This window comes from Trachurus trachurus (genome assembly GCF_905171665.1).
Source record: "Trachurus trachurus genome assembly, chromosome: 10".
Taxonomy (NCBI): Eukaryota; Metazoa; Chordata; class Actinopteri; order Carangiformes; family Carangidae; genus Trachurus; species Trachurus trachurus.
In genome coordinates, this window is record NC_139894.1 from 9,648,218 (window position 1) to 9,669,358 (window position 21,141).

The 21,141-nt window shown below is 42.6% G+C and overlaps 1 protein-coding gene across 1 annotated transcript; it reads right to left on the reverse strand.

Moving 5' to 3' along the window:
* Positions 1-7,307: 7,307 nt before the first annotated feature.
* Positions 7,308-20,563, reverse strand: LOC310992558 (piggyBac transposable element-derived protein 4-like). Its single transcript, XM_083980641.1, has 3 exons — positions 20,374-20,563; positions 8,417-10,037; positions 7,308-8,295 (listed from the first exon to the last, which is right to left on the reverse strand). The coding sequence occupies exons 2-3, from the start codon at positions 9,998-10,000 to the stop codon at positions 7,840-7,842; spliced, it is 2,040 nt and encodes a 679-aa protein (XP_083836767.1). The 5' UTR covers positions 10,001-10,037; positions 20,374-20,563; the 3' UTR covers positions 7,308-7,839.
* Positions 20,564-21,141: the final 578 nt, after the last annotated feature.

Genomic DNA, 21,141 nt, shown 5'->3' on the forward strand with positions numbered 1-21,141 from the left:
GCACTCTTACCAGGAGGTGCATCCTCCACGGGTTCATGCTGAGCCCGCTCCTCAGAGACACAGCTCTCCATCTTGCTCCTTCCTTTCCACAGGAATGAAATGGCCAAGCTATAAACATTGATAGAAAAGCAGAAGAAAACATATTAATCTGTAATATCTTTATAGCATTTTTGAAAGTGGACATTTTTGTTCACTTGTGATTTGGGAGTATAATGAATAGTTTTCCACAGTGTTCTGTTGACTTGTTAAAAATTAAAGGGAACATATGAAGGAAATATCACTTTTTGAAGGCTCTTTGCCTGCAGGCCCCCAAAATGTGAGAGACACCCAAGGCTGAAATCGATGTGGTTTTACGAGCCGTTCTCTCAGTTGTTTCACAATGATGTCATTAGTTTTTGAATTTGCATAATACCACCCCTACCTGGTACCAGTAGAATGGCGGGGCAGGGCTAGCAGTGGTTCATTTGCATTTAAAGGGACAGGCACTGAAACCAGCCGCTATGAACATGGCTGTTTTGAGAGGATGAAAAGAGCTGTGATGTTTGATCCTTGGGGTATTTTGACCTCTTTTAAAATCTGATTTCCAAAATTTGTCAAGAGAAAGATTGTCTTACAAAAATGTGCCATATGCAGCAACACAGCACACATAATGCTCAGCTCAAAATGCCCAAATGGGCAAAAATTATCATAGTGATCCATGATCCTTAAAGAAACCGAGAGTTGTAACATGACATGCAACAAGCATAAGCAGGTTTGACTATAGGCATGTTTCCACTGTAGGAGTTCCTAAGAAAGTGAGGAGGTAGGAACTTCCACAGGAACCATCCTCTCACTCGGCCCTCTCAGCGACGTGCAACAGTTTCAATCATCGCACAGCTGTTGTGCAGTGTTTTTACTGATCTTCTTGTTTTTCAATTGCCGTGTACTCATGCCGGCCCCGTAAAATTAAGCCGCGTTTCCACTACATGGTACCGGCTCGACTCGGCTCTGGTACCAGGTACTATTCTAGCGACAGCGGAAAAGCGACATTTATTTATTGAAATGTGGTGATATCTGATGACCCGCGGCCGCTGGTGACGACTCTCTGACCACTCTCTGACCAATCAGCGGTCCGCAATGTTTACACGTCACATTTTAGTACCGCTTCAGCCATTTTGGAAACGCGGCCAAGCAGGTACTAAAAAAATAGTACCGGGTACCAGATTCCAGGTACTTTTACGTAGTGGAAACACAAAAAGGCCGAGTCGAGTCGAGCCGGTACCATGTAGTGGAAACGCGGCTTTAGTGCAGCTCACCAGGCACTGTGGTTATTGATTTTCCAAAAATAACTAGCCACTCAGCATAGCATAGGCCACATTATTTTTGTTGGGAAATTATTTTTAGTATGATCAAGTTATCACAAAATTAATGTAATGTACCAAAATACTTGAATTACTTCAATACCAAACTTGCAAATTAATATCATGCAGAAATCACACATCACGACGTAGATATTAGATAACTCCAAACCGGAAGTGAAACGCTCCGAGCATCCGGTAATTTCAAAATATAAGACAGTCGTTAAACTCTCGCCAAACGGCTACATGTATTGTATTGTATTGTACTTTGTATGTTTGTTTTTTGTTGTTATTGTTGTTCCACTTTTTAATATGCTGTTTTATTTATCTTTTATGTGCTAATAAAATACAATACAATACAATATGTGTTGCCGTAAATGCATTTTTCACTTGCAAATGTGGCAGCTACTGAGCACAGCATGCAGAACTGGTCCATGGCGGATGTAATAATGATCCAGGCTGTTATGTAACTTAACAAAATAAAAATAAAAAACACTGCTCATTTTAAAAACATGTATTTATTGAATGTGGTGATATCTGTAGCCTGTAGAGCCCCGGGGCAGTGCTGCTCTGTCCGGTACAAACTTCAACTTTACATTAATTCTGACAAATTAATGTGGCTGAGAAAAATATCACAATTTAATAAAATTACATTAGCAGCCATACAGAGGGAATCTAAACAGCCTTTTACCTGCTTTACCAAAATGCATTCTGCTGGAACGACATATAGTCGCACAGAGTATGTAGTTGCATGTATTTAGTATGCAGCACATGGCTGAGTGTAGTCTGGAAGACGGTTACGAATAGAGCCTTTGTTTTGGATGTGTGTGTGTGTGTTTTTTTTTTTATATCAACGTCCGCTCTGAATAAATGCAGAAGGCAAGACAAGTTTCACAGGTAAACACCAGCTCGGAAAACATCACGTCGCATGTTTATTATTAAGTCTTTATTCGGAATGGTTTGTGTCTGAATGAAAAAAGTTTGCCTGTAATTTTTGCTTGTGACCCGCTGAGAGAGAGGGGGAGGGTTGTTTACCTTTGTGGCAATGCGGAGCCGCGGAATGAAGCACAGGAGGTGGAGTGATGCCGTGATTCAGAAGCTGGTTTAAGCTCTGCCTCTTTCTCCTCTGTCTCCCTGTGTAGTCTCTGTAGTTTGGTCTCTTCTCCGCGTTTTACCAGTTTTGTTATAGTTTTACTGTAGGCTACCGCCAAATTGCTCCACCGTTTCAAATCTCCACTGTGTGTTCGACAGAGACTTCCTGTTCAGAACGACGTCGAGAAGGATGGACCAATGAGCACGCGCTGTGTGACGATAGTGCTTATGGGAGCTGTAGTTTCGGAGTGGCGAATAGAGAGCCTAAGCGGAAGCAGGAAGTAACGGTCACCATGGGACCTCAACTCTGAAAAACTCGCCATTCAAATGAACGGGACTGAAAATTTTATTTCGTGATCCGTTTGAATTCTGCCATGAGAAAAAAATATGTCCTCTACCTGTTTAAAACATCACGTTTCATCCCGAGAAATCAGCCGTTTGTTGTAAAGCCATTGTAGAATAAAATTCAGAAGAATCTGTAAGCATAAAGACTACAAGTCGCGTAGGTGACGTCACACACCAAATGCCGCCCTTTCCCGTGTCAGTTGGTGACGTATTTTTTGTGGGACACAGATCTGTAGTCCGTGGAGCGGTCTTTACACAAAATACATTCTTCTGTTGCCGTTTTACGATAAACGGCTGATTTCTCTTAATGAAACGTGATGTTTTAAACAGGTAGAGGACATATTTTTTTCTCATGGCGCAATTCAATCGGATCCCGAAATAAAATTTTCAGTCTCATTCATTTGAATGGCGAGTTTTTCAGAGTTGAGGTCCCATGGCGCCGTTACTTCCTGCTTCCGCTTAGGCTCTCTATACGCGCGGGTTGTTTGTAGCCTACTCGCGACAGTAAAGCGAGTATAAGTCAGAATTTTAAGTTTTACATAATACAAATGAATGAGACAGTGAAGCAGCAACAGAGCTGTGTGTCCAATTCCCTGCAGCTGACAAAAATATACAACCCACAATAAATGTGACATTTATAAATAAATAAAACTCTGGATGAAGGGAATCATCTGAGTGGAGTAAGTTTGGCACAAATAGATGAAAATTAAATTAGGCTACTGTTAGGCTACTGAAATTCACGCAAGGTTTGTCACATTTGTTCCTAATGTGATGAAAGCTGGAATCCTTAGACAGCAAGGTGCTGTGAGTGTCAGTATATATAACATTAATGTAGCCTAATTATGACACCAAAGGCTGGCTGATGATTTCCTTGACTGACTGCAAATGGTAACCAAAAACGAAGGATGTCACTGATCACTCACTCTCTTAGATATTTATAGCAACTGTACAGTTTCACACTGTTTACAGTATTACTTCATCTTGCTTTTATTGGCCCCATTAAATATTTCACCTTGTTAGGAAGATGCCTATGACCTGAGTTTCCGTTAATTAGCTACTTACTTGACTTTGACCGGTAAAATGTGCGTTGCCTGGTATTTTGTAACCCCTTTCGGTTAAAATATTCCCTCTATACACAATTCTAATTTTTGAATTATTGCATTTCCACATGTAATTTTATTTTAAAAGAAAACTGAATCAGATTTCATGAATGTTTAGGCCAGGCCTGTGTGGAACGAAACTTTTTCTTTTTCTACGCGGTACTAAACTTGTCGCATTTGTTTCATTTACTCTGGCAAAGCATGCACCGCGCAGTACAACAATAGTGGGAGAGGTCCGACATGTCAAAACAAGAAAATCTTAAAAACTATTTTTGGAAACCGAACAGGTCTGAGGAGGATTATGATGAGTTTTTATTGCATATATATTTCGAAACGCATAGCAAACGGACATTAGTTCATTTAAAGTTGGCAGCATGATGCGTTAAAGCAGAAGTAAGCGATCTGGTCGTTTTGGCTAACTTCTTGTCAGCAGATGGAGTTAACAGTCCCCGCCACCGTCCCTACGTCACCACATTCATGCGCATCCCTTGGCTGCACACACAGAGAGGACCGCCCCTTTATGCCGTTCTCTCTCCTCATTGGATAAAGGTTGTAGGATACAAGGGAAGTTTTCTCCTCGGCTTACAGCAGAGCAGAGTGACTGACAGACCCGTGTTTCAGACCAAACACTCTATATGGGTCATTCTATGAAAATGGTAGCTTTTTGAACAGCAATTTCATGTTTTGTTTGTATTATTTTTTTAACAACTTAAACATGGTCACATAACAGTTAACCACTTGCCATTATAAATCAACATAAATTACAGCTTAATGTATTTAAATATTTCTATTATATTATATAAAAAAAAAATGCTAATGGTGGTTGGTGTTAATGATCATCACTGGTGTTACCCACTGGTCACTGGTGTTACTAACGAAAACTGGTGTTACTAACTAGAACAGTAACACCAGTGACAGTAACACCAGTGACAAATGGACAGAAAAGATGGCCTATTCAAGATGGTGGACATTGCAGGCAAAACCACACTTCTTAACTTGTAAATATATCAGCTTATCATACAATTTTATCAATTATTTTAATAAAATTTCCTTTCCCCTTACTATAAACTCTATAACACCAGTGACGCATCTTAAGTCCTCACATGAAATTACTCGTTAAATCTTAACATTGTCAACATATGAAGAGAAGGTGCTGACTAACCATGTGCTCTTCAAAATGGACACGCCTCCAATTAACTCTTGACCCCAGAAGATATTTGCAGAGATGAAGTAGTTTTTCAAAATAAAGGGTTTTACAAATAGTAACACCAGTGACATGAAATCAAGGGACAGCTATTTTTTGTAAATTATTTAAATTATTTATTGATATTTTCATTATTTTAAGTATTATACTAAATAGCTATAACACTTTCCTTTGTATTATAATCTTTAAAACAGGAGAAAAACATTTATTTAAATTCAAAATATGTCACTGAACCATGACTCCTTACCCGAGGGACAAGCCAAATTCATGTCACTAACAAGATTTTCAAGATATATTTTAAAATAAATGTGCATTATAACTGTCTTATGCATGGTTTAATAACAAGAAAACACTTTAATTACAAAAAAACATGTATATTTTGTGTCATTGTTGAACACTTTTGAGCGCTTTTCCTGGTGAATAATGTAGGGACAGGAAAGTGACCATTTCTATAGAATGACCCATATAAGTGATTGCCGTCGGAAGATATAACTGTTTATAATGAATAATACATTTTATTTATAACGCGCTTTTTCAGGTGATTGCTGTTGGAAGATATAGTATTTAAGACTTATATTAACACAAACATTCTGCTTACTTCTGCTTTAAGTATATGAGCCAGTCCAGCTGTGTTTTTTGTTTGAAAACTGTTTTATCTGAGAATAGGTAGGCTTGTGCCAGCTATGTGCCATTTATGCAGGGCATTCCCCGTGAAGGAAGGTGAGACGATAAAACCGACGTCTGCATGTGTGTCACCTGTAACTCACCTGCAGCTGACCGAACTGTGCAAGGAGCTCTGCTGTCCCTCTCTCTTTAGCCTGGTGTTTGGCTGCACTTTGTATAAAAATAGTTCAACATGTGAAGAAGTGCTGATCAGCTGAGCCAGAGCACAGTGGATGTGGCTGCACTGCTGTAGCAATGTGTGTTGATTTGTAACATCGGCAAGAAAAAAAAGGAAAATAAAAACATTGTTGATTATCCTCTCAATCACCAGTAGAGGATGGTTGCTGATCGGCACAAGCGTCCTCATTGCATTGAACTGTACACAGTACCTTGAATGTGTATGACAAACTAAATTGATATGATTCTTATATGTCTTTAGTATCATTTATAATTTTAAGCTCAATAAACTCAGATAATAGGCCACTTTCAAACAATTTCAAACAATTGTCCGGTAAATTGAAAACCTGCCGGTCACGTTGAGTGGTGCCATTTTTTTCTAGCGGAAACCCTGCCTGTGACCGTTTCATTTTCCATTGTCATTGTCATTAAAATTATAATCAATCAGTAATCAACTCTATGTTGTAAACAAGAAGTCCTAGCAGAATAAGCAACACAATAAATTCTCACAGAGAACAATATCTTACTCTCTTACCCAGTAGTTAGAGCACAACTCTCAACAATAAACATTTCAGAGTTGTGTGTAACAGTCAGTCAATGTATGCAGAATAACCAGAACAAGTGTTACTCAAAGCCGTCTTTTTTTTTTCTTTTTACAGCGCCGTTGTTACAGGTAATGCACATGCAGATGTCCCTGTAAATTTGCCGTCTGCCCTTCTGTCACAGGACTGTGGCACATACTGTCAGTCCTCCTGTGTAACTTCTTGCTGCAAAATATGACTGAAGACACGTGCAAGCCCCCATAAGTTGACGACATAAGGAGCTAATAAAAAAAAAGTTAATCGATAGTACGAATCGGTCTGGTCAGTTCTTGCTATTTGTTGTGCATTACTAATTAAAAATTACTATGGAAAGCTGCAGATAGAGCCATGTTGTTTTATATACAATAACTTACAGGCTTTGTTAGTTTCGGGTTCAATTTGTGCAATAAGGTCATTTCAATAAGTTCTCAGTAAACATTGAACCAGTCCAGCCCTAGACTTGAACCAATTTTTAAAATTTGGCCCACGGTGTATTTCAGTTCGACACCCCGGTAACTTTAGTAAGCCCTGGGGAGGTGTCAGATGGTTTTGTTGTTGCTTGAAATTAGCCCATCTTTATTTTTTTATGAAACAATGTTTAATACAGCGTGAAACAGATGAAGAGTAGCCCAATTTAGCAATATCAGAATTTATTTACAATCAACATTCATAGGCTATGTTCTGAAAGTCTGTTACAGAAAATGAGAAGATAAATGTGACATAAACAAACATTACATATTAATAACAGAGGTAGTCAACAGAGGGGGTCACAAAATTTTTGGTTGATTAGAATATTTTTTGTTTTCACATTTATGATTAACTAAAAATGGCGTTGGTGCGAACACTCCACTGTTACCTTGCACATGCATAAAATAAAAAAAACGAAATAAAATTGACTATATGAGCCTGTGTATTCATAACAAAGTATGTCTGTACTAACAATAGGCCCACTTGAATATAAAACCCAATCTTATACAATAGCAGGGGGGTCCCTGCTCCATAGTATTTGAACAAAAAGTGTGTGTGCATGTGTGGTTTAGAGGTGTGTATTGGCAAGATCCTGGTGATACGATACAGGGGCAACAGTACAATATATTGCTATTTTTTTCCTTTTTTGACTGTGCTAAGTTAGCTAATGCTAGCAGAGCGGCAAAGGAGTTGATGGCTGAATGACTGTGGCCAATTAGTTGGAATTTTAAATGCAACACAAACATGAACCACCCCGTGAATGTTTGTATGTCAATCTATACAGCGTGTTTGAGTATTGATACAGTTTTGCTAAATGAAATATCGCAAAATTTCCTTACACCCCTGTTGGTTTTCTGAGGTGGTGAGTGGACTTAAGAGATACTTCCGTCGATCCAGCAGGACCTGCAGCATGAGACTCTGTGATCTTTGCAGGTGTACTTGGTGCACTTGATGCAACTGGTGTCAATTTTCCTCTTTTTATTCGGGCACATCCAGCACCATGCCCTCTTCTTTTTGGAGCCGTTGGTGGGCAGGTCAGTTATGGGAGCCGCTTCTGCTGCTGAGACCTTTATACCATGCACCATATTAGTAGCAGCAGACGACGGTCCATGGGGGAGGTGAAATCTCCTCACCATTTCTCCAGACACCAACTTCTTCCCCAGCTCCTCTAAGAAAAGCCTCCTCCTGTTCGTCTTGTCACTGTTCCAATTGGGATTCACAGCAGTGTAAATCACAAAGGAGTTGAAGGCGGACACGTCGATCATGTTGGAGAAAAGAACCTGTGTCCACTGAGAGGCCTTTTTTCTGCAGGTATGGGTGCGGATGGCCTACAAAAAAAAAAAAAAAAATCACCAAATACAGTATATCTCAGACAGGCACATCATTTCAATAAAAGTAAGCAGGCTAATTCTGGAATAGATGCATGCTGTAATGTGTAAAGGCTCATACCTGGTCCAAGTTTTCAACAGCTCCCTTGCAGCGGTTATAATCGTTGATGATCACAGGTTTCTTTTTATTATCATTGCTCATAGCTATGTCTCTGTGTCTGCTGCTGAGGACGACCAGGTTCTTCCCCCGCTTGGGAACGTAGCTCACTGCGGTGGTTGTGTTTGTGAAGGCGAAAATAGAGGACTGGGCGGCTCTCGATTTCGTCTGCAGGAGCTTGGGAGGAAGCTCAGGTTTGTTTTTTTTAATGGCCCCGACCATCGCCACATTCCTCTTCAGAAGTTCCTGCACAAGTGAATACGTTGTTAAGACAGTGTCACATGTGACAGTGGCCCTTCGAAGATTCTCCGTCAACTTCAGGACAGCACGTTCTCCCTGGGAGACATTCCCAGTATCGCCCAAGGCCTTTCCAGTATAGATCAGGCAGTTCCAGGCATACGAAGTGGCGACATCAGCAGCGACCCAGATTTTCATTCCGGACATTCCTTCATGATTCTGCATATACTGGCGAAATTCGCACTGGCCTCTGAAAGGGACAAGCTGCTCGCCAACACACACATCTTCCCCGGGGTTGAAAAGCAGTGGGAGGCGTTGTGTCCACATGTCCCAGATCACACGGATGGGGGCAAGCTTGTCTTTTCTGAGACGGCCGGATCTGTTCTTCTTGTCATCAAACTGGAGGTTGGCGCTGATTCGGTTGAATTTGGAGAAACTCATGGTGGCTCGGAAGATCGGACGTCCAGTTTGGTCCTCCCAGAGGTTGGCAGTGGATTCTTTGTTGGACCGGTACAAACCAACCAAAATCAGAAGCCCGATGTACGCTTTCACATCTGTGACATCGACATCGATCCACTTAGGCACTTTTGTCTTTCTTCCCTTCAGGTTCGTCATTTTGACGATGATGTTGATGATCTGCGGAGTGAGAAACAAATCAAACGAGGACTCCAAGTTGTTAATCCTGGAGATGGCGTACCGTGTCGGCCCAGGAGTCGAACCTTTGTTAGAAGGAACATAGTGGGTGGTCTCTGCATTCGTAGGAAGCCAGACTTTCCCACTTTTTGAAGTCCACTCCCTTTTGGGATTGTGTTCGTTCTCTCCATCCTCAGTGTGAAGGTCAGAACAGGAGGATGAGGAAGAGGAATGATCTGACTCCACCACATGGTCCACATAGTCCACATAGTGCAGGTCAATGTCTCCCTCTGCTTCACTTTCATCAACCTCTCCAGGAGGTGCATCCTCTTCAGAAGATGCATCCTCTCCAGAAGGTGCATCCTTACCAGGAGGTGCATCCTCCATGTGTTCATCCTCTTCAGAACGGGCAACTTTGCGAGGAGGTGCATCCTCTTCAGAACGTGCAACTTTGCAAGGAGGTGCATCCTCTTCAGAACGTGCAACTTTGCGAGGAGGTGCATCCTCTTCAGAAGATGCAACTTTGCGAGGAGGTGCATCCTCCTCAGAAGATGCAACTTTGCGAGTAAGTGCATCCTCTTCAGAAGATGCATCCTTATCAGGAGGTGCATCTTTAACAGGAGGTGCATCCTCCATGGGTCCATGCTGAGCCCATTCCTCAGAGACGCAGCTCTCCATCTTGCTCCTTCCTTGTCACAGGAATGAAATGGCCAAGCTACAAACATTGGTAGAAAAGCAGAAGAAAACATATTAATTTGTAGTATCTTTATAGTATTTTTGTTCACTTGTGATTTGGGAGTATGATGAATATTTTTCCACAGTGTTCTGTTGACTTGTTAAAAATTAAAGGGGACATATGAAGGGAACATCACTTTTTGAAGACTCTTTGCCTTCTGGCCCAAAAAATGTGAGAATTGACAAAAATTTGCAGGCACCCGAGGCTGAAATCGATGTGGTTTTACAAGCTGTTCTCTCAGTTGTTTGACAATGATGTCATTAGTTTTTGAATTTGCATAATACCACCCCTACCTGGTACCAGTAGAATGGCGGGGCAGGGCTAGTAGTGGTTCCTTTGCATTTAAACGGACTGTTTTGCTGTTTTGAGAGGATGAAAAGAGTTGTGGTGTTTGATCCTTGGGGTATTTTGACCTCCTTTAAAATCTGATTTCCAAAATTTGTCAAGAGAAAGGTTGTCTTACAAAAAATGTGCCGATTCGATTGTTTTTTTCTCCTTCCCTTTTTCCTTTTTGACACAGTTCTCATCGACAATTGTTACATTAAAATGAGTAGGCTACTTGGCACCTGCCTGATTTTGGATATGCAGTGCTCCCCCCCTCCCCGGTCAGATGTTACGGTCGCCGCCGACACCCCCCCACACTCCACCCCCGTCCCCCGTCGGACGTTACGATCGCACGCACCCCCGGCCATCGAAGCTTCGATTTTGATCGATTTTATGTCCGCGAAGCTTTGATTATCAAAATATGATAATTGGGTCAGCCCTAAAACTAATGGTCACCACTCACCAAATGTGACTAAAATATTCCCCTAAATGTTTGTCCCTCTTGTCCTGTGTTGTTGTTGTGTGTTGCACTGAAGTAGCTCCCCCGACGACCCCGCTGAAGAAAACAGTTCCCTCAGAAGCAACGTAGCCTCACACCAGTGACACACGCGGACACCACGGAAGCGTTGCAAAGGGCCGCACAGCCCTCCCTTTCACACCAGAGGCGCATTTCTCTGCGCCGGTTGACAAGCGCTTCCGCTACGCAGCTGTGTGTGTGCCTGTGTGCGTGTCTATCTCTCTTGTGCTCACAGAGCTATAGACTGACAAATAGGCCTATAGAGTGCCGAAGCGGAAGCAGGAAGTAACGGCCCCATGGGTCCTCAATTCGAAAAAAGGCTCCATAGAAATGAACGGGAGTCCAAGATTTATTTCGTGATCCGTTTGAATTGTGCCATGACAAAAAAATATGTCCTCCACCTGTTTAAAACATCACGTTTCATGCCGAGAAATCAGCAGTTTGTTGTAAACCTATTGTAAAATAAAATTCAGAAGAATCCGTAACCAGAAAGACTACAAGTCGCGTAGGTGACGTCACACACCAAATGCCGCCCTTTACCGTGTCAGTTGGTGACGTATTTTTTGTGGGACACCAGATTTGTAGTCTGCAGAGCGTCGTCACACAAAATACATTCTTCTGTTGCCGTTTTACGATAAACTGCTGATTTCTCGGCATGAAACGTGATGTTTTAAACAGGTAGAGGACATACTCTATAAACATATCGTGCCTATTTGTCATCGACGACACATAGCCTACCTAGTGTGACTGAGTAATAGAATAATATAGTGTGAATATTCTATTACTCAGTCACACTGAGTAATAGAATACAGAATAGAATAGAAGGAGTGTTGTGTTTGTTAGTTTTGCCATGTTAAAGTTTCCCAATTTGGAATGTTTTGATTATTCGGTAGGGGTGTGTATTGGCAAGGACCTCACGATACGAATCATGATACGATATATTGCGATATCCAAATTTTGCAATATATTGCGATATTACATAGTTCGCTGAAAAACTAAGACTGTATTATGCATCTTAAAATCCGAGTTGTAGGCCTATATTTACATTAAATGACAGTAGTAATTCATCACCAAATGAAAACTTTGTTAACATCTGTGTTTTCTAATAAGATAAACTTCTCAGTCTGTTTACCTCACTTCAATCATTTGTATTGATGCAGAAAATATGCATCTGACAAACTGAACTGTTTGTATTTCATACTAGTTCAAATTAATTAAATACAAACGATTGCTGCACTACTACAAGTAAAAATAAATTAAATATGTAGTTTTACATTTAATTAAAAATGTTAAATTGAAAATGAAATAACCTTATTATCTGAGACTGACATAGCCTATTTACACTCCTGCGCTTCCACGTCCTGTCTTGCAATAAAGGCTGCAGTCACACACAGACACTGGCAGTGAGAGACACTCGTCCATCACACAAACAGCTGTGGATTTCCCCGTGTGCTGAGCAGTGATCGGAACCTACCACGGCATCTCGCACCACAACAACACCAACTCCCGTTAGCTTAGCGGCTAGCGGAGCCTGTCGGCTCTACAGTCTATGGTCGGCTCATGTAGCATTAGCTCCTCCAGCTGGGCTGCAGCGCTCGCGGTGCTCCGGTTCTACCTGGTTTCCGTGACAACGTAAACACAGCGGCTCCTCCATTACGCTGAGAAGCTCTGAACAGTCTGCAGTAATCCGTGTTGTTGACACATGGGTTAAAGCAAAAAAAATATTTTGACTGAAATTTCTTATGCAAGCCCCCCCCCCCCCCCAAGCGTTCCTTCGTCAGGTGTGCGTCATTTTTGCCTTGTATTTTAAACCTGATGAAGGAACCTTGTCCTAAAAGTGTTGTTTCTTTGATTCTTCAATAAATGATTCTGCATGCATAAACCTGAAGATGCACACTGCCTGCAAACTCCGAAGTGGTAAAAAAGGTGAGTCACCAAACCCCTGTAGGGGGGTCTGGGGGCATCCCCCCCCCAGAAAAAAATTGTGATTTTAACACATAAATTAAGCATTCTGGTGTACTCTGAGGAGAACATGAAGGGAACATTTGTTTCAGATTTGTTTCAGTTAAACATTGAGTAGCCTACTGGTTCCTATCATTGTAGGCAACAAGGCAAGAATGGCTGGAGTATATGAAACTTAAACTGAACTCAGAGCTGGTCTAGTGGGGAGCAAAAACAAATCTCATATTAATCTAGGGGTCTGGACCAGCCATTCAAGGGCCCGTTTCCTCTGCTATTTGTCCGTGCAGCGGTGCACTGCGGATGTGCACGGTAAAAAAAAAAAAAAAAAACGAATGCGCGCTGGTACGTCTGCTCGGACCGCGGACACTCGGACCAACAGGTCCGCTCGTGCCGAGGTCAACAGCGGCAGGAGACCCAACGCTAGCTACTACGTACCGGTATCCGCCTCCAGCGAGTAACAGTCATGTCACCGGGCTCATACCCATGGCTCACGTGCAGGCAGGCCAGGGTTGCCAGATAAGTGCGAAAAATATCCCCCACAATCTTACTTTTTTTCCTTTACTGATTAGCGGGAGAAATTACCGACCGGGAGCCGACCCCCACCCTCCCTTCCTGTGCTTGCGCCCCCCCCCCACATCCCCCCACCTCCCCGTTGAGAACCACTAGGGTAATGCAACGGTCCTGGCTAGTTTTATTGGTTGAGAGCAGCATTAGTAAACCACAACAAAAACACGTGTAGCCATTTTTTTCTCCCCTCATTTTTTCCCATTGACGGAAATCCGTCGTGGCGACGGAGAACTTTAACCCCTGTTGACGAGGGAGCGGACGTTTGGTGGCACGAGTGCAGGCGCTGTTAGCGTGTGTGGATTAGCATGTAGCTTGGCACAGACGCCGCCTGGCTTGCCCCGTTTAGGTGATCTGACAAGCCGCCTGAGGTGACGCCTCGGCGGCGGTGCACCAGGTGCAGCCCCGGTCTCTCCTGGTCCTTCACGGCGTAGAAAGCCGAGCTCATCCAGCACACTTCACTGGGGTTTGCTTTGCTACGGACGAGTAGCCTATCAGTCGGTGTCGGTCGCACTGTGGCACATTTTACACTTTATAAAACATGTGATTTAAACAATGATGGGGCTTTCCTGATCTCTTCCTCTGATGCCTCCAACAACACCATCTACTGGGCTGAACAAGCAACTACTACTTTAGTACCAAAAAAATAAATTCACCTTTTTTTTCCCATCTCAATTTATATAATAAAATATCAATACTTGGCGTCCATGTATCGATACAGTATCGCCGTTCAAAATATCGCAATATTGTGCCGTATCGATATTTTCTTACACCCGTATTATTCAGTAGGGCTGCCCCCGACCAAAGGTTTTCTTGGTCAACCAGTGGTCGTCATTTATAGCCATTAGTCGACTAATCGAAAAAAAAAAAAAGTAGGGACCTGCCGCGCTGTGTAACCACAACAACAACAAAAAAACTGACAGGGACTGAGTGTCCCGACTTCCTGTATCTGGCCCTATAGCCTTTCATATAGGCTACAGTTCAGTCATGATTTTGACTTAATTTTGACAAGACACGGCTCCAAATGTTTGTTTGTTTTTTCCTGCAACCAATCGACCAATGAAATCTTGGTCGGCTAATGATTTTTTGGTCGACCAGTGCTTGGTCGACTATTTGGGGGCAGCCCTATTATTCAGTTAATAAGATTAAATTTTATTTGGCGTTGGCTTCTTTTCTAAGCATACTGCTGTAAAATACTGGTATCTCAATGAAAAGTGCTGAAACTAACAAAAAGAGGCTATTTATTATTTGGCCGGTAAAAAATTTACTTGGCCGGTAGATTTTTTCATCTACCGGTCCCCTTGGCGAGCCAAAAGGTTAGTTTACAGCCCTGCATATGCCCTGCAACACAGCACACATAATGGTCAGCTCAAAATGCCCAAATGGGCAAAAATGATTATAGTGATCCATGATGCTTAAAGAAACAGAGAGTTGTAACATGACATGCAACAAGCAGCAGGTTTGACTATCCAGTGGCGTAGGCAGAATTTTAATTTTGGGTGGGCCAGTACAAAATCGGATGGGCCATCTTTTCTCAGAAGGACAGTGCATTTCATCTAGCGCACATCACTGTGCACCAATGTTTTAAACGGAGATCCGCTACATGTCTGTCGGCTTTGTTTGTCAGGGATGCAAACGGGTCAGGACCAAAAAAGAGAGGAATTTCCCGGGGTGGGGGGCGCTCACCATTAACAAATAAGTACGGAAAAGTCAATTTCCAGTAGTTCAACCCCAACCAAGTATTGAGTGCATATAGATGGACATAGTTTTCAGAAGGCCAACATTTCTATATTAAAAATGCTTTAAAAAAAAAGAATTCCTTTACAATATTTCCATTTTGGAGATACTGATTTTTAGGACTTCACTGAATGTTAGTCATAATTATTACTATTAAAATAAACTGAATAAATAAAGACATGGGATGTTTCATTCAGTGTGTAATGGACATATAGGCCTATATAATGTGTTAGTTTCACTTTTTCAATTGAACACATTCTACATCGCGGAGGCGACGTCTTTCCACTTAGGGCTTCCTTCACCTCTGAAACGGGGCAGAGCTCCGTGGGAGACATCTGCCTGACACAGCAACGTAGGGAACCGTGCATGTCCGCGGCACACAGCTCCACGGACATGCACGGGCTAGACACTCAGCATAGCATAGGCCACATTATTTTTGTTGGGAAATAATGTTCAGTATGATCAAGTTATCACAAAATGAATGTAATGTACCGAAATACTTCAGTTACTTTTGGATTACTTCGGTACCAAATTTGCAAATTGAAACGCTCTGAACATCCGGTAAATTTCTAAATATAAGACAATGGCTAAACTTATGCCGAACGGCTACATGTAGCCTAATCTGTTACTCCCCAAGCCTGGTAGCTAGCTAATTACTTTTAAAAGAAGTAATCAGTAATTTAATTACTTTTGTGACGGTGTATATCTGTATCTTTGTGTTGCCGTAAATGCGTAGTGACGTTTTTTCTAGAGGTCGACCGATTAATCGTTTTGGCCGATTAATCGGTCCGATAGGACGTTTTACAAACTATTGGAATCAGCGGAACTTGGCTCCGATAGTGGCCGATGGCTGCAGTTTTTTCCACAGCGCCATAAACTGCTTCTTCCCTGCCGCTCTCTGTCTGAGAGAGAAGCGGCAGCAGCGGAGAAGTGACCCAGGTGAGGGTACTGCAGGTGCGGTGCGACCGCAGTAAGAGAGGCGGCAGGTGGAGGGGCTGACTGGAACGAAACTCTCTTGTTATTTAATGAGAAACAATTTTCTCTTAATCATATATGTACAGGGTCCCTGCATAGATAAGTTGGTGGCGGCTGCCACGCTAAATATCTCACCGCCACCAGCTCACGAGTCCGTGTTTTTTTTTTTTTTCCCCTCCGGCTTTTTGTGCTTTTATTTTGAAAGGACAGCTAGAGAAAGACGGGAAGGAGGAAGAGAGAGCGCCGCTTCAGCTTCAGAGTTGGGGCAGACGCACAATAATGGCTCTTTACACTACAAAGTTGGGCTCTATGGGCTCTACTCGACTTGGTTTAGGTCCTGTTCCATAACAGCCGAGTTCCTCCTCAGCGGGGACGGGGTCGTCATATCACGGCCGCTACGTGCGTCTCGCTCTCTTTTTTCTCTCCTCCCGTCAGCTCCAAACACACTCGTTTAACTCGATCACGATCATTACAGCGTGGTTTTTCTTTTTACAGGCTATGGGTTTTCCACACAGTAGGCTAATTGTAGTGAAACAGTCACCTGTTAATGTACGGCGTAACCACACCACGAGCTAACGTCCTAGTTACAGTCTCCTCTCCTGCAGCGTCACGTCCTCACTACAGCTGTTCTGATGTAAACAAACATGTTTACATATGGAGTTCGGCTGTTCGTCACTCACAGGGTCCAGGGATGATTCAGTGTCCCACATCCTTTAGTTTTACACTAGCTAATAGCTATATGTTATTATTAAAAAAAAATAATAATAATAATAATAATAATAAAATAATATATACCTTTTTTTTTTGGGGGGGGGGGGGGGGGGGGGGGTATCGGCCGATTAAAGCAATACTTACCTTTCTGGAACTTTTGCACATTTCTTTGTCTAAGTTAAAATGCTATTAATAATCTGATGATACATTAAAATGTAAGAGAAACCCAACAGGGTTAAAAACTCATCATTTTTTCATTCTCATATAATTCTGAGAAAAGTCTGACCAATAATATTATTCGGTCCGATTAATAAGATTTGACGAGCGACCGAACCTACTTAATATGTAATCACTTTGTGCACCCCTCTCCTCCTCTCCCCCCTCCCGACCAGGAAGAACGCTTATTGACAGAGCAGTAGCAGGACATGAGCAGAGGAGACTAGAGTCACAACACACAAGAAAGAAGGTTTTTGGAAATAAATAGTTTTTTAAAAGACCAATAACTGCAGCCGCAGCTGGTCGCGGAGTTTCATGTCTGATATTGTAACGTTGATAGTGATCAGCCCCGAGTGATACTCTATAAAGCATCCAGTGCTAACGGCTAGAGGGCTAGGCTACTGTTAGCTCCCTTAGCTCTGTGAGTTCTCAGCGGTCTGGACCCGGTTGAACTCCGGACCGGCGCGGCTCGACTCGGCTCGGTCTGGATTTATTTTCGGCCTGAACCAGCGCATCAGGTGGCGCTGGTCCGGCCGCCAGCCCGGCTCGTTGAGAACTGTAATCTGTAACAATCACTTCCCCTGCGTCTCCAGTAGCAGTAGGCTAACAACAGTTTATTATAAAACTCATCAGTCATCATCACTGAGTCCGTTTATACGGTTTAAAACTCCGGTGTTGTGTTTGTTTGTGTTGTTCCCGTTTCACTCGCGTTCCTGATCTGTTTACCGTTGCCATGCCAACGCATGCAGCAGGGAGGGAGGGGGCTCGTGGAGGTGCAGGAGGAGGGACAGGTGGGTGGGACTTGTGAGGTGGAGCTGTTGATTTTCAAATGTTTGTGCTGTGCTGAGTGAAATGCCAGATCGGTAAGTATTGCTTTAATCGGCTATCGGCTCCAAACTATCGTTATTATATCGGAATTTAAAAATCCACTATCGGTCGACCTCTAGTTTTTTCACTTGCAAATATGGCGGCTACCGAGCACGGCACGCAGAACTGGTCCATGGCGGATGTAGCTACAGGGCTCTCAAGTCTCACGCATTTGGCGTGTGACACACGCATTCCCACCCGTTCACACGCTCACACGCCACACATTGTATTTCTCACGCATTTAAATTACCACGGTGACGTCCACCCGTCGCTTTAACAGTGGAACAGATTTGAGGGCGCACTGATCACATGAGAGAGGTGAAGAGACAACAACACTGTTACCTGTTGTAGCCTACTGGCCTGAGCCTGTACCATCGCTAAAACACCGACGACCAGTGAGTAACGAGTCAAAAAGCCGCCGACACTGATCACTGCGTGAGGAGTTTGAAAGCAGCCTCTTAACTCCATGAACGCAGCTCAAACCGAGCTGGTGCCTGAGCACGGCGACCAAGCTTTGATAAACACACCGGATCCGCGCCAGTTTACAGTAGGAGCTTAATTAAAAAAAAAAAAAAAGCGCTCATCGCGGTGGAGCGGAGAACAGCGGAGTTTCCTGTGGTCATGACATGTGGTCAAGACGAAGCTACAGAGTAGACCTGTCACAGTCACAGGTGTCTCTCATCTCATCTCATTATTATAGACTTCAACCTCAGAGCTCTGTCCTCAGACTGTCCTGACCGTCCCTGAACATCACACAGGGACAACATGGAGCTGCCTGTGTGATTGGTTACTGAGTTTTAATGTTTACATCAGGCTCAACTAATCAGTCAATGCTACTGTGATTTAGTGGCAGGAAAGACCATTGCATCTGTATCAAATATTGTGTTGAACAAGTTCAACTTGAGGAAAAATGGTTTAGACCCTCAACATTATTTAAAGGTTAAATTATGTGTTACTTAAACATTTTTCATTGTGCTGTGCTCTAAAAATAAACTAACAAATACTAGTGTAGAGTCCTGTATAAGTGCCCAAAATAAGTGATTTGAGGGCATCCTCCCCAAAATTTTGTGCGCGCTGTGCGCGCAATAGCACATTTGCATTCACTGTGCCCCCTCCAATTTTTGGGTTGCATGACGCCCGTGGTTAACTTATTCCAGTCATAAATAATAAATATTTTTGTTTGAATGAATTTATGGTCATTTGTCAGACATCCATCCCCACTTCAACCAAATCCCCGCTGCCGCTGGTAAAATCTCACTCTGAACTCACTTCAAAACTTGAGAGCCCTGTAGCTATAATAATGATCCAGCCTGTTAGCTTAAAGGGATAGTTCACTCAAAATTGAAATTTCCTCCGTGCCTTCTCTGAGTTACAGCGGGGCTCCGTGCATCACTGCATGTCCATATGACGGTTGCAAATGGATACCACTTTTCTTCGTAACAAAAAAACATCCAAATACCTCCATAGTGCTCGTATGTAATGTCCGTCTTGAAGCCCCGAAATGCGAAATTGTTCCGAAAAAAATTAAATTAGTCTATATTTCAAGCTTGTTTGTAGCGGAAGCTCCTCTTTCCATTTGCGCGAGATTTGGACGGACCAGGAAGAGGAGCTTCCGCTGCAAACAAGCTTGAAATGTAGACTTTTGAATTTTTTTTTTTTTTCGGGACAATTTCGCATTTCGGGGCTTCAATACAAGCCAGACATTACATACGAGCAGCATGGAGGTATTTGGATGTTTTTTGGTGTGTCTTTTTGTTACAAAGAAAAGTGGTATCCATTTGCAACCGTTATATGGACATGCAGTGCTGCACGGAGCCCCACTGTAACTCAGAGAAGCCACGGATAACTCTGAAACTTCTCCCAGCCCTTAGTCAACATGAGGGTGAGTAGATAATGAGTGCAATTTGAATTTTGGGTGAACTATCCTTTTAGCAAAATAAAAATAAAAAACACTGATCATTTTAAAAACATTATTGAATGTGGTGATATCTGTGTAGCCTGCAGAGCATTGCTCTGTCCAGTACAAACATGATGCTTCAACTTTAGACAATTGTGAATATCACAACTTAATAAAATTACATTAGCAGCCCTAGAGAGGGAATTAAAACAGACCTTTAACCTGCTTTAACAAAATACATTCTGCCGGAACGACATACTAAATCGCACAATGTGTATGTAGTTGCATGTATTTGTATGCAGCACATGGCTGAGTGTAGTAGGCAGGACGTTAGTAGGTGGTTTCGAATAGAGCCTTTGTTTTGGATGCTTTTGTCAACGTCCGCTCTGTGGCAAGGCACGTTTCACATTCATCACTAGATCGTAATAGATCACGTCGCATGTTTATATGGAGTCTTCATTCGGAATGGTTTGTATCTGAATGTAAAAAGTTTGCATGTACTTTCTGCTTGTGACCTGCTGAGAGAGAGGGGGAGGGTTGTTTACCTTTGTGGCAATGCAGAGCCGCGGGATGAAGCACAGGAGGCGGAGTGACGTGATTCAGAAGCTGGTTTCAGCTCTGCTTCTTTCTCCTCTGTCTCCCTGTGTAGGTTGGTCTCCTCTCCGCGTTTCCCCAGTTTTGTTTCAGCTTTGTACCGCCAAATTGCTCCACCATTTCAAATCTCCACTGTGTGTTCGACACAGCACTTCCTGTTCAGAGCGACGTCGAGAAAGATGGACCAATGAGCACGCGCTGTGTGAAGATAGTGCTTATGGGAGCTGTAGTTTCGTAGTGGTACTTACAGTGGGAGCAAAAACCAAACGGTTTAGTAGTAGTGGGAGTGGCGAATACGCGCGAGTTGTTTGTACTCGCGAGAGTAACGCGAGTGGAAATCCGGATTTTATTTAAATGACAATTTCAGGGGGTTTAACCAAAGACGGTTTATAAATTTATTGAATATCTTTGGTTTAACTAATTTAAAAAACAAGCACACACAAAATGATGGATTTTAGTTTAGGTTTCTTCTATGTGTTATCACAGCCTTTGACATGTCAGAGATTACCAAAAAAAAAAAGAGATTTAAACTTTTTCACCTTGTATCCTTAGGGGACCACACACACACACATAAAGAAACAGTGCTGATAAACTCCATATAAGTGCAGAAAGCTTTCTTTGCATGGGCCTGTTGTATAGTAAGGTAAATAAAGTTATCTGATGATCGACAATAAAAATTAAGTTGACCTCTTTCCAACCAGGGAAGCACCGACATTGCA

What these genes read in the sequence shown, in the direction of transcription:
- LOC310992558 (XM_083980641.1), bottom strand. Translation starts at nt 10,000, where the DNA reads ATGGAGAGCTGCGTCTCTGAGGAATGGGCTCAGCATGGACCCATGGAG. An exon ending in CTGTTGAAAACTTGGACCAG is followed by an intron (nt 8,296 to 8,416) that starts GTATGAGCCTTT and finishes TTTTTTTTGTAG; the next exon opens with GCCATCCGCACCCATACCTG.